Source organism: Photinus pyralis, unplaced genomic scaffold (genome assembly GCF_008802855.1).
Source record: "Photinus pyralis isolate 1611_PpyrPB1 unplaced genomic scaffold, Ppyr1.3 Ppyr1.4_LG3a, whole genome shotgun sequence".
Taxonomy (NCBI): domain Eukaryota; kingdom Metazoa; phylum Arthropoda; class Insecta; order Coleoptera; family Lampyridae; genus Photinus; species Photinus pyralis.
This window is the reverse complement of record NW_022170509.1, coordinates 2,255,005-2,268,780: the sequence shown is the minus strand read 5'-3', so window position 1 is coordinate 2,268,780 and position 13,776 is coordinate 2,255,005. Positions and strand designations below refer to the sequence as shown.

Below are 13,776 nucleotides of genomic sequence, written 5' to 3'. Positions count from 1 at the left end.
GAATTTAACATGTCTGCCGTTATTTTATTTGATGTTATTTCTAGATAAATAGCAAAAATGATATTATTTTTGAATGATAATGTTGTATGTCGCAATTGAAGTGTGTTTATTTTGTGTTAAATAGTTTTTTTCTGCTTAAATTTCGTATATTTTGCCAAATATTTCGTACCATGTAAGGTTAGATCAACCATGTGTGATGGAAATTCTGTTAATCAAAATATGGTAACAGTTTCTCCTTCCGATATTCAAAATTTATTAAATTACTTCTCAAAAAGCACTTATCGAGCTAAGGAAGCAGACTCCATCGTAAGTATATTCTGATGTATTTAACAACAAACTCGCATCTTCTTTCGCAGGGCAATGATGCACTTTTACGTAGCATCGAACTTATGAAAATTGACTACAACCTTTTTTTGTTAAACAATGTTGGAGGCGAATTAAGCACACATTATCCGGGCCAGTTAATCGTACTTGAATGCGAGCGCACTCCAAATCAAAATTTATGCGTGTCGAATCCGCTTTCACAAGGGACGCAACGTACAACAAATACGATATACGAATGTATGTACGATTCTCAAAAACTACGAGACCTGATTGTAAAAGCTCGATTTGCCAGGTAATCTCTTTTTGCGAATTCCTCTTTGAATTGAACCATAATTTTTAGGTGTCGAGCGAGATTTCCCTTACCGGTCATTTTATATAAGGGTAAATATATTTGTCGTTCTGCTACGTTGTCAGGGGGGCCGGAGATTTACGGCCGATCTGGTATTAATTATCTGTTTAACGGCGCCGAACCTGTTTGTGAACAATATGACAATGACGAGGAGGATTTGGAGACTTCAAATTCCCAGTCGGATTGGCAGTTATTTGATAGAGTCCGTAGTCAAGATATTAAATTATTAAAGACTTTCAATGTGGGAACAATCATAGACTTTATGGTAGAAAAAAAGAAAGTAAAGTTTGGAATGAAGTAAGTTCTGCTCTTATGCACGTGTATAAATATACTACAGATAGCTACGGTGATGTGAGTGTAAGTAGCAATAGGAACAAATCGCTCTTTTAAACTCTTGTATTCATATGTACCATAATAACTCACTTTAAACAATACGAAAGTGGCCGACGGAAGTGACTACTTCTTTCTCTCTTATACTCAATCACTTTTTTCATTTTACCGCAATGTACTATAGAAATAGGGTGATGATAATACAAGTAAATTATATCTGAAGCGTCTCATGACTGATTTGTAAACCAAGCACATGTGTCATAAGCGATAGGCGGCTGCCTTACCAACAGTGACTATTAGTCAATTTCAAAGACACATGAACAATTTTAATGTGATTTCCATTCAAATGCCATTTAATAAAGCCGATTACTCGAGCATGACTGACTAGGTGATTTTACTCCCGTGCAAAAACACCAAGCGAAATGAAGTAGTTACTTCAGTATTCTCCTATGCTTAAATGTATGTGCCATTGGCCTTTATTTGACATTAAATTGGAAAAGGAGGAGAAGAGGTGAAAAATCCATATTTAGGTGAGTAATGACTATATTTAAAAGGTTACAGCAGTGCCACAATTGTAAAATTTAGCACCAGAAAGTTACAGCGACCTACCAATGTGTAAAAAGCTGTACGAATCTTTGCTAGCGATGCCATGAGCATAGAAGGTTTAGGTGTAGATACGATCGATTGATACAAAAAGGAAACCGGTATACCTATACAATATTAAATGGCGCTTGTGGTAGCTGTTCAGTATCCTCTTCAGCTGGGAATTTACATTAAAGGAATTTATTGCATACAAAGTATCAAAAAGGAATTCCATTACATGGTATTGGGGGGAGGGGTCCGGTCTCTTCCTGGTGTACCGGATGCGTGCAGCGAAGTGATCTGTGTGGTATCTGGCGTGCTGAGCTGTTGTGAGTGGGGACGGCGCTGGAGTCCTTATCGGAAATTTTTAATCTGTGTACTATTACATCTATGGTTGTTATCTGAGTATGTAGGGAGTGGAGTTAAGGACTTGGTCTAAGTCAGTTGGAAGGTTGTCAATTATCTGAAGGAGTAGTGAAGCGGGAAATTTGAGGTTTCTTTTTTGGGTGTTTGGATAGTAGTCCGCGTTGGGCTTAGGGATCATAACGGTTTTGAAGGTTTTCCAGACCTTGGGAAAGTAGGATGTTTGAGGGCATTTATTGTATAGTTGAGATATGAGGGTTAGACCGTTGGTGGTGGGTGGTGAAGAATCAACCTGTTGAGTCCATTAGGACCTGGGGCACTATTCTTATCTTTTTTAAGGGTATTTTGTATGAGGGTTGGTGGTATAGTATAGATTTGTCGATGAGTCGGGTGTATTCTGTCTTAAGGGCTCTGTCACCGGTTTGAAGGAATTGGATTTGTGGAGACGTGTTCGGGGGTTCCTATTGGTGTTTTTAAAATCGTTACATAAAATGCGAGCAGGTAGCCGAAGTGGTGGCGAACCGACCTTTTAACGAGCAAGGGTAGATGGTCAGAAGTCATGGAAGTGGCTAAATATCAGACCAAATATGGCCAATTATGGAGGTTCCTGGGTGCTCCCTAGAGCAGGCAGACTGGTTACCAGATCAGATAGGATAGAGCCATTGGCATTGCTGGTGGAGTCACCGAACTGTATGTGTTGGGTGATGGAGTCGTCCATGAGGATGTCAGGGGGTAAGGTGAATACAAATATCAGTTGTTCGATGGAAATAGGTGAACTGGTTGGGGGGTGGTAATAACAGAAGAAAGTATCTTCAGTTCAGGGAAGTGAACAGTGGCGGTCACGCATTCGAGATGGTGGAGATGTGTTGATAGTAAGAAGGGGATCGAAGCTTAATGTTGATGTACTAGGATTGCTCCTCGAACTAAGCCGAGGGGGCTGTTTTGAATAAAGGAGCAAGGGCTAAGTGAGGTTGGGTGGAAGGGCAGCACATGCGTGTGCCATTTTCTGACTTGAGCGCAATTTTTAAGAATTAAAAAAAAATGTGGTATTGTTTGCGGTTTTTCCGTCCGTCCAGACCCACTTCTGCCATATTGAACTTCTAGGGGAATGGTCCTAGAGTCCGGGAATTTTTTGCAATAGGTTGCCTATACCTTGAAGGTGTGCCAGACGGCCATCAAATTTTGCTGTCTTACACCATGGTAGAATTAATCTCCGCCTCGAGCATGCGGCAGTATGAGTACTTGACCTCTAAACAACTACAGGGTGTATAATCTAAGTGATATTGAGCATTGGGCCCTGATATATAATTTGTGATCAAGCGAACTTACCTTAAGTGAAGTTTGATCATAATTATATGAACTGTCCAATCCGAAAATATTCCTCCCCGCCCTCCCTCTTTGCCTCTACTCATTGCCTACATTTCCGCCCACTCCATTACATCTCTAAAGAATGATTATAGAGGGGCAACGGACGAGTAAGATAGACGCGGGTAGCGGGAAATTAAAATCTTATTCTTTAAACATAGTGCGCAACAGTCAGTGCCGAATTAACCCTGTCAGGGGGCCTAAGCAATGCTACTCTTGGGCCCCCTCTTTCCTTCACTTCACCCCTTTCTTACTTTTTAAAATACACCATGCAATTATATTTTATTTTTATTTTATTTTTATCCCTCTCTTGTTTTGGGCCCTCAACAGGCATGCGCCCAATTACAGAGTGACCCGCATAATGCTATTTAGAGGTGCCTCTGCAGAAGGTCTTAAGTTGGTCTATACTACTCCGGTATTTACCTTACGAATTAGGAAAACTGCAGGAAAACCTAATTCGGAGCAGCCGGTAGAATGCTCGGAACTGGTCTAAGGTAATTTCCATCTCCGCCACAGATGAAAAATTCACCTCAACCCAGGTTCGAACACCCGACCTTCGGATTTATAACCCAATGCTCTACCACTGAGCCATAAATCCGATATACAGGGTCGCTATTGAAGATGGAGCCAAAGCTCTCACACTCAAACCGTTTGAGACATAGACATGAAAATTGAATGAACCATGATGCAACCCCCAGCTGTTTTTGATGTTTAGTCTCGCACGCATGACCCTTTTCCGAAATCTTTAAAGAACCTCTATGAAAAGTGTTGGTTAACCGTTTGGCATTGGGGCACAATTCCTTTGTGCACGATGCCCTGGCCATCAAGAAAGCAAATCAGCATGCTTTTGATCTGGGACCTGCTCATTCTTGTTTTTTTTGACCTTGGAAATGTTACCGTGTGCTATTCCATGCTCTAGTCACTAGGAATTGGTTTCAGGGTCTTACTCAAATTCCCAAGTCACATCACTTGTGACCACAAGTTCCAGGAAATGGGAATCTGACGATCCAAACGCACAAGATCCCGGAATCAGACGATATTTTCAGCTTGCAATTGCAGACCTTGCGCTGCGAGGTTCATCTTCAATAGTTCAATTCACTTTCTTCCAACTGAGAATGCCTGAAAACACCGAGAAACGTGGGCCTTTGACAAAATACTGCCTCCTTAGGCTTGCTGAAGCTTTTCAAATGTTTCACTATATGTCCTAGTCTGAGACAAAACCTGCCAGTCTCAATTTATTTACAGACCTCTTATTTTGATGTTAAATTTTTTTACGCATGGATTTTGAGTGCGACCGCCATCTTGTATTTTTTTAAATGCAACATAAGTCATATGATTCTTGATTATTTTTTCCTCTTTCTTACGAACCTTATGTATGGTGTTAATTTAGAGAATAAGGCAGAAAAATTAGACAAACTTCATCATACGATATAAGATTCCATTATTTTCAAATTTTTAAATAATTTTTATTCGTGAAATGTTTTTCTTGGTGAGTGCACGGGGCCCCTAGGCAGTTGCCTACTCTACCTAATGGTTAATCTGGCACTGAAAACAGTAGTACAGGGTGTATAATCTAAGTGATATTGTCGAATTGGACGCTTCATATAATTATAATCTTACTTCACTTAAGGTAAGTTTGCTTGATCACTAATTTTGGGCCGAAGATATAAATAATTGATACATAAGAGCTCGATAAATTCTCTTGTGTAAAGTAGACGCCAGTGTCGAACTGCTTAATTAATTGGGAATGGGTGGGGGTGCCAACTACTCGCGATAGTAGGGTTTTGTTCTAAAAATTTAGCATTAAAACCTCAGACCCAAGAAAAATTGATGGTACCTTAACTGAATTGTGTTTCCTGATTTAGCCATGTGCTATCTGTAGTATATTTATACCTGTGGCATAGGTTCCTCCAAGGGTATTAATCTATGTGTTTTAGCGTAACTTCATCGGAAAAGGTTGATAAGGAGAATAGGTATTCCGATTTCACAATCATCTCTTTACCTTACCCCGGTTGTGAGTTCTTTAGAGAATTTCGTGACAGCGATTACACCGCACAAGATTTGGTATTCGACTGGTCACAAGCTCATGTCGACGCGTGCATTTGTGTTCCAGAAGATTCAATTTCCGCCCAGTTAGGAATTAAATGGGAAGAATATAAGGGTTGGGATCTTGTAAAAATTACTCAGAATTATATGAAACTTTTATTAAAATATTTACAGGCGAGTTATTAATTACGTTTACTGTAGGTATGTTTCAATTTCAAGATTTTAGGATAGCAGTTCCGGGCTCCTTATTCACTGTATCAGTGGCTGGGATCGGACGCCTTTATTTATATCACTATTACGCTTAAGTTTATGGGCCGACGGTTTGGCCCATCAAAGCCTCGATGTTTCGCAAATACTTTATTTGACAATATCCTACGACTGGATGTTATTCGGACATCATCTTTGTGATCGCCTCGGGAAAGGGGAAGAAATATTTTTTTTCTGTTTTTACGTCCTAAAACATTTAATAGATGACGAATTCAGTATTTCGGGCACAATACGGTAAGAGTTGCCATTGGTACATCCGATGTTTAATTAATTTTTTTCAGGCATCGAAGTAGTAGTAAGTTAAGCGACCGAAGTAATGAGAAATCTGTTATGAGGACTGATAGTGATTTGCAATTAGACAGTATGTTACTCGAGCCTGATTCGCGAGGCTCAAATGTTAGTCTTAACTCTTCCTGTTCCTCTGTTAGTAGCAAATCTCAAGAGCAGCCTCCAGTGTCATTTCATCTTCATGATGAAAATACAAATGGGTAAGCATACCTAAGCCGCCATATTGGAATAAAGTTTTCCCTCGTGCAATACAAAAAGTGTCATTTTTATTTGCAATTTTTTTTTCAGAAACAATTTTCCGTGCGACATGTCCAGCAGCTTACTTTGGTCGCCACAAACGAGACGCACATCTCCTGTAACTGTACCTGTCACATCTCGATTTCGACAAAGGCAGGAATCGTCCTCGTCGCTTAGTGTAGGTAGTTGGCAGATGATAAGCGGAACTGGTAGCTTAAGAGGTTCGGATTCGGCGTCAATTTCTACCATAGATTCCAATGGCACTAACTCGAACAGGTACGTTTTATACAAGACGGAGTGTTTCGTGATTGTGATCTGTTTTAGGTTTGAAGGTCAGTCCTCGCAAGATTCCAGTTGCACTTTAATAGACGAAGAAGACTCTATCAATAGGGGTATAGACGGATTGTCGATGTAATATTTTTGAATTGCTTTTGATGTGGTATCTATTTTCCTAATTTAATTTGTTTACAGACGCAAGGAAAGATTACTAAGAATTCGAGCGCTGTTTTATCATTGTTACAGTACTACCATTGGCTTTAAATTCAAAAATGGCAGTGATTCAGCGCTCAGTTCACTATTAGGTAATTTTGCCGAAAAAGTGGGATTATCTCAAAGAACATCGGTATAAAGCAGAATTTGTTATTTATTGTTTTTTTTGTTCAATGTTTAATTATTACTATTGTTTGAATTCAGATTCCACGTTTAAGATTGTTTCTTGTTTCAAATTATTAATTACTTATATACTGCCATTATGTTACTATCAGATGCCTATCTGAACTTGTTCATTTAAACGTGCCATTAAAAAATTAAATGTATGTTCACGCAGAAGTTCATCAGTATGTACACTGTCTGTTCATCCATTGCCGAAGGAACTGACAGTATTGACTCGTACCACTGAGGTAATTGATGAAGCTACACATTGAAATGCATTCCAAAGACGTTTAGTTTATTATAAAAGTTATATGACAAATGTTGAATAGTTTTATGGCAGTACAAATGAGATTCTTGTAATAAGTTAATTCCAATTCGATAGGTCGGTCAATTAAACCTCGTTTTTCACTGTGCAAAAAAAGGAATCTTCGTCGTACACTGAAACATTGCCAATATGAAACGGAATTTAATATTCTGCGTCATAGACTGTTAATTTTTCTGCACTATTGTTACTGTAAATACGCAATGTTATAAAAAACAATGTCTATTTTTAATATAGCAGTATTTACAACTTTGTCTTTTTATAAACCCTAATCTGTTACAGCACAAGGGACATTTTGCTAAGTTGCAGACTTTCTATAGGTATTAATAACATGATTGAATACTGCACACTAAATTTCTCGCTTCTTATACTCACATGGGCACGCGCCCGATGGGTGCCCCCGCCGCACGAGTCCACTATTTCCCCATATCAATAAATTCAAGTTTCCAGTGAACACCCTGCATATTCAAAATTTAATTTTCGGCTACACTGCCCAACTATAGGGCACTTGTCGACGTTATTCAAGTACCCTGTAATTTTGTGCTTGATGGTGTATGTTTTCCAATCGTCATGCTCTTAGTTTGCGGACCTGCCACTACTGAGGGTCCGGTATGGAGCTTCATAAGAACCGGCAGATGGTCAGACGTTAGTGTATGATGGCCCCGTGGCTGGTATGGTCGAGCTCGCGCGCTAGTTGCCAAACCGCGTGGACCAATCAGGTGACGTTATTGCGGAGTCTATGGCGGGCTGTCGTAGCGGTAGCGTTGAACTTCACCATGACTTCACTGCTCTCCCTGATCTCGTTTGTAGCTGAGCTGGGGGCTGACTTGATCATGCTGAATTTGAATGGGGCTGCAGGTGGTAGTGGTTTGAGGCGGTCGATGGATATTCTGTCCGTGCGTTCGTTTGGATGTTGCAGCAGTTAATTAAATGTTAGTACAGGGTGGGGCAGAGGAACTTTGCTGATTTGTGTTCGGCGCCCTTGGGCGACGGTTGCTCCGACGAAAGTGGGAATAGGTATGTTTGAGAGAAGGGCATATAAAGTTTTTCCGCCGCGTAGTGTAGTCACCATCAGGGGGTGGACGAAGGCGGAACGCCCGTTTGCCCTTGAGGCATACTTTTAATAATAATAATAATAATGACATTTATTGAGTTTTAATTAAGTAAGACAATATTTTAACCATTTATAAAAAAAAAGAATAACTTTTCTAACGGTCGCTCAGTCTTACCCACGCAACGTGCATTTTGTACTCATTTTAATTTTTTTTTCTTCACATCACCAGTTTCCCTAAAATTGTTTACCCATGGAACAATGGATTGCCGGCCAGCAACACGTCCACGTGGCGCGATATTAAAATGAGTACGGAATGCACGTTGCGTGGCTATGGCTGAGCGACCGTTAGAAAAGTATGCCTCAAGGGCAAACGGGCGCTCCGCCTTCGTCCACCCCCTGATGATGACTACACTACGCGACGGAAAAACTTTATATGCCCTTCTCTCAAATATACCTATTCCCACTTTCGTTGGAGCAACCGTCGCCTAAGGGCGCCGAATACAAATCAGCAAGTTCCTCTGCCCCACCTGGACTCAACAAAAACAATTTTTTCCCTCTCACGCCTTCACCCCACAGTTTCTAATCTGCTAGTTCACATAGTGCTTGGTTTTCGAAACCTTTTTCTTTTAGAAAATGGATATTACTGCAAATTCCAATGTGCCGGGCAAGGTTACAACCTCGGTTACAACCGCTCTTCGTGGGAAGTCAGGGAATGGAACTGGACTTGAGAGCAAAAACTCCCGACCTTTCATTAAAATTGTATAAAGAAGAGAATCATTTTTACCCCACTCATAGTAGTTCATTTGATACTACTAAGGGCGGTCACTTGTTTAAACTTTGACTCACTTCGATTGTCCCATTTAAAATCTATTGCCATATAGGAGAGGGGAGGCTCTTAGGCATAAAAATGTGTAGGTCATCTGACACATCTTCAAGGGTATTGGGTACCTGTAACCTGTTACATATATTATCGGGAGTCTAAGATAATGTCATTAAAAGCCTGTCCAGATGGATATACGACGGACGGATATAACTCAAGTTGTGCATATTTCGCTTTGCAATGCTTTATTTTTTTTTTTTCAAAAATGCGATTGGGAAACGGAAGACGAAGGAGAGAGAGATTTTAAACAATAATGGAATAGGTAGGTACGTTCTAGTTGCATATTTTGATGTAAATAGCGACAAATTCGTAGTCAAGAGCGACGCAATTGTTTGTGTTTAAAGAGCAGGTATTTGTGACTAATGATAAGAAGGTCACGCCGACGCTTATCTCTACCTGATCGCTTCACCTATAACAATTTACCGTTCAGTTGTTGGTGAACCTTTAAACAGTATATTGTATATGTAGCCGATTAAATCGGCTAAATGATGATGGTTCTTCCCTTTTAGAGAGGAAACTAGGAAGGCTAAGAGTGAGTTTTTATTTTGGATTAATTAGGATGCATGTAAACTTACTAAACCCTAAAAATCACTTCTACAGCTGAACTGCTAAAGAAAATTCTCAAGAACGAGTATTCCTTATTTAAATATATTTGGTTTTTTGAATCCGCTTTCCGGATCCTTTTAGTATCCTGAACGTAGCATGACTGACGATAGTCACTTTAAACACGTCAGAATCTCATTTTGGTTTCTCATGAGCTAACGTAAAAATCCAAAAAAGATAATTATTGATTTGTTAAGCTTTTTTTTAAATCTTTCCAACATACGTGTGATAGGCGTTAGTCATCAACCGACTATGTGAAAAAAAATTACTGTTAAATAACTGAAGGTCGCCTTGGACCGGGCACCCAGGGTATGCACAAACCCAGGGGAGTTAACCCCCCTTTATCGGTCCTGCAATGGTCCCATTTCAGCTAAAATATGTTTAATTTTGTACGACTTCCGGTGATACCGAAAGCCCGCGTTTCCTCTATTAGCTTTTATTCTTTTTTTAGCGGAATTTTTCAAAAGAAATTCCCTTTATTATGTGATGGTTTTGGCCGTCCGATTTTTTCCTCGTCTAACTCGAGAACGAATTAAAAAACAGCGATGTCAAAACCTTCCCCAATCGATTTTTACAAGTTCAAGGATCAGTGCTATTGATTGTGAGCCGGATTAAAATAAGTCGTGCTTCCGAATGCGAGCTGAGTGTCAAAAATTCCCCTACTGAAAATATTATTGCATGAACAGATTTTCTATTGTACTTATGGAAAAGAATCAAATCTAAACAAATTGGTCATTCTGTTAATCAGTGATACCATTCCTTTGGTTGGATTAAAATATTATTTACAATTCAGGGGTGTGTATATATTTAGAATGGGCCCGTAATTTATTCATGGCGGTGGCACCTTTGTTTGATGTCGGATCTCAATTTAAGCCATACGAAACGTTGGCAGATTAGCTTGGACATTTTCATTCCGCTCGGATGGGACATTTTTTGAATATCAGTGACCGGAAACTGTTGGGAACGTAGGGTTTTCTTTGCTTGTCGCACATAATTTCAATATCGGGAAAGCCAGGTGTAGGTAGCCATTGACAGGGTCTTCAAAAAATCGTTGGAGATCCTCGTCTTGAAGGTGATCTTCCGCGAACTTCAGGTAGCCTACGGTTTGCGGAAGCGTGATAACAGTGTACTCTGGATCCGCGGCCCTTCATGTATTTGGTTTTTTTTAATTCCTCCTGGTGACTCCACCTAATATGTGTCTGAGTAATCGCAGTATCAATAGTCCGTAACCATATAGCGCCCCGAGGAAATTGCAAATCACATTATTTAAAAATTAGACTACCTTCAAAACCTGTAACATTTATAAAGCTTTATATGACTAAGTATGACTGTGCGGAATCTTTAGGTACAAACAAACGCGATATACCAACGTAAGTATTCATATTAATCTAATTAGTTAGCAAAGGTAGTCATTGTATTTAACATTTATCTGCAAAACATTGTGCGAATCATCAAATAAACACTGAATTAATAAACATCCCAATACAATGGATTTATTAAATAAATGGCAGACAAGATATACAAATAAACATATCACAGGAAGGTGGCAAAAATTCCCAGTCTTCGTATTTTTTTAGCATCTTCTCAGCGAGCTAATTAATAATGAAAAAAAATAGTACAATTATTTTAAATAATTGATTACTTTACCTGTGTTATACTAATAGAATATTGCCTCAGTTGGAAGTGGCGGACGTTCACGCAGTGGCTGGCGACGTTCAAATAGGGCAGTAACGGAAAACCACCATCTCCTTAGGATCTTTGTGAAATTGAAGCACATGCAGCAACACATACAATTGAGTAATACAACTACAGCCAGTATGGCAATTAATATGTATCCCAAAGTATGGAAGAGCAAGTTACTCGCTCGGGATGGCACCATGGTGGTGTTTAATGAAGCACTATCGGACACGATTGTAACCATTGTCAAATTTTGCATTAATGTCACACTGACGGATTGAAAAAGTCAGTCAAATAATTACCACTTTGACCACTATTCGGATAAAATACCGACTTCTTTCGCGCTTTCAATGCTAGTGATAGGAATGTTGCAATCTTTAGTCCCTTCCTTTCGCGAACTGATATTATACTTTGTTTATATCAATACCATCCAGTTCCAAGTGGTGAGCGAATCACCTTTTTGCATAGTTTCCAATTGGGCCGGAGCGAACCGGTCCAAATGAGTGTTTGGAAATCGTCGACCCTGTAGACGTTTTCAAATGGCAATAAAAAAATCTCCTGTGCTGTTGTTTGACGGCGGTGGTGGGACATCAGTGAATAAAGGTATTGGAACCTAATTCCCTTAGCCAACCCGATGTATGACACCTCCCAAATGTGAGTCTGGACTCTATTACAGGCCCTGGTTTATAAATGGGCTAACACGGCTATTGCTCAGTGCGCCGCTTTCGGGGGGCGGCAAGATATGTGCTAAATTATATGTTTTTTCATTATTTGCAATTTAAATCTGTACTTGTGGATAATTTTTGCCAAACTTTAGCCCAGGGGGCTAAAAATATAGCCTGGTAGACTAAGGGCATAGTCACATAACGGTGGCTGTTCAAAGACCACCGACTGGGTGAGTTTTTGGAGGGCTGGTGGAACCAGACTGACTATCGGAAGTAGGGCGGGAGCTAAATATGCGCCTCTAATTAGACGTCCCCTTTGTGAGCTCTATGCATGGAGATGAGATCTAAAATTAAGTTCTAAGCAAATTAGGGGTCGTTGCAGGTAAAGAAAGTTCAATAAAAAATCAAAAGATAAAAGCGCATTTCTGGCGCGTCGCAGGAGAGGAGGAAGAGAACCGAGATGGGTCTACTACGAACAGTCTCCTCCAAACACACCACATTACGTAGCGCCATCTCCACGCAGAAGAAGGCGTCATAGGGTAGACAGACAGTCACCCACTCCACCGTAGAGTATAAGAGTCTGTCGGATCAAGTGTAATTCTACTCTAACCAATTTCTAAAGAAGCAGGGTCGTTCACAACCCCAAAGAGTAGCAGGCCGGCTCACCCTAACGATAAAGATTATTGACCAGCACGCACTGTAGCTTACAAAACTGTATAGTGACTGGGTTATTCCCAATCTCATCATTCGATTGATGAAATCCGGAGTTCTAATAGACAGTGATGTTACTTTTGAATAAGTACATTGAAAACGTGCCTTTAAAAAACAACCGAATTAGACTAACCAGTTTTCCTTTAAGAGCACATTGGGAAAAAATATTGCAAGTATTGATCGGTTATAAAAAAACTGGGCTTTCGCTGAGGGATTCCGGAATTCTTGACTGTTTATTTTTAGACACAAGACAAGTCAAAATCTCAAGAAGCTTTGTTTCATTGTTCAGAGGCAATTCTTTAAATTTTGATCTTCCTCATTGAAACGTTCAGGTGTGCCTTTGTATGGACTCTTTCCCTGGACTCTATTCTCAAAAATGGAACGATTTCGATAGATGATAAATTCTTTACGTTGAGATTCTTCATAAGAGCATCACATATGATGATATGGGTAAAAACATTTTTTTCTCTCTTCCGCCTTCACTCCACGGTTTCTAATCTGTTATCGTCCGGTAAGTTTTTTGGTTCCTGAAATGATACCTCTCTTACAAAATGGATGATAAATGTGAATTCCAATCTGCCGGGCAAGGTTACCAAGCAAATGGTTACAACCGTGATCTTGGTGGGAAGTTAGGGGATGGGAATTGTATAAAGAAGAGAATCATTTTTACCCCCCACACTCCACTCGTAATAGTTTATTTCATACCACTTGAGTACCTACCTGTTGCATAGATAGATATCGGGAGTCCAGTAAAAGCCTGTCCAGATGGATAGATGACTGACAGATAAAAAAGTTATGCATACTTCGCTTTGCAGTGCCTTATTGCCGTAAATGTTTTTTTGCAAAAGTGCAATTGGGAAATGGAAGACGTAAAACAATAATGGCTAGCAGCATTTTTTTATGTAAATAGCGTCAAAACGCGTAGTTAAGAGTGACGCAATTGTTTGTATTTAAAGAGATTTCAATTTTCAATTAAAGTAGGTATTTGTGACTAATGATAAGAAGGTCACGCCGACGCTGATCTCTACCTGTTATCGCTTCACATGTACAATTTAGCGTCCA

The 13,776-nt window shown here is 39.7% G+C and overlaps 1 protein-coding gene across 1 annotated transcript; it reads left to right on the top strand.

The window, feature by feature from the left end:
- On the top strand, positions 1-7,356 carry LOC116165661 (myotubularin-related protein 14). The gene is made up of 9 exons (XM_031480282.1): positions 1-306; positions 357-616; positions 665-970; positions 5,251-5,533; positions 5,586-5,860; positions 5,908-6,114; positions 6,203-6,427; positions 6,476-6,562; positions 6,623-7,356. Exons 1-9 carry the CDS (start codon positions 190-192, stop codon positions 6,777-6,779), a joined length of 1,917 nt encoding a protein of 638 aa, XP_031336142.1. The 5' UTR covers positions 1-189; the 3' UTR covers positions 6,780-7,356.
- The last annotated feature ends 6,420 nt before the right edge of the window (positions 7,357-13,776 follow it).

Coding starts and splice junctions, on each gene's coding strand:
- LOC116165661 (XM_031480282.1), top strand. CDS start 190: ATGTGTGATGGAAATTCTGTTAATCAAAATATGGTAACAGTTTCTCCT. Junction 5,861..5,907: donor AGTATTTCGGGCACAATACG/GTAAGAGTTGCC, acceptor AATTTTTTTCAG/GCATCGAAGTAGTAGTAAGT. Junction 6,563..6,622: donor GGTATAGACGGATTGTCGAT/GTAATATTTTTG, acceptor ATTTGTTTACAG/ACGCAAGGAAAGATTACTAA.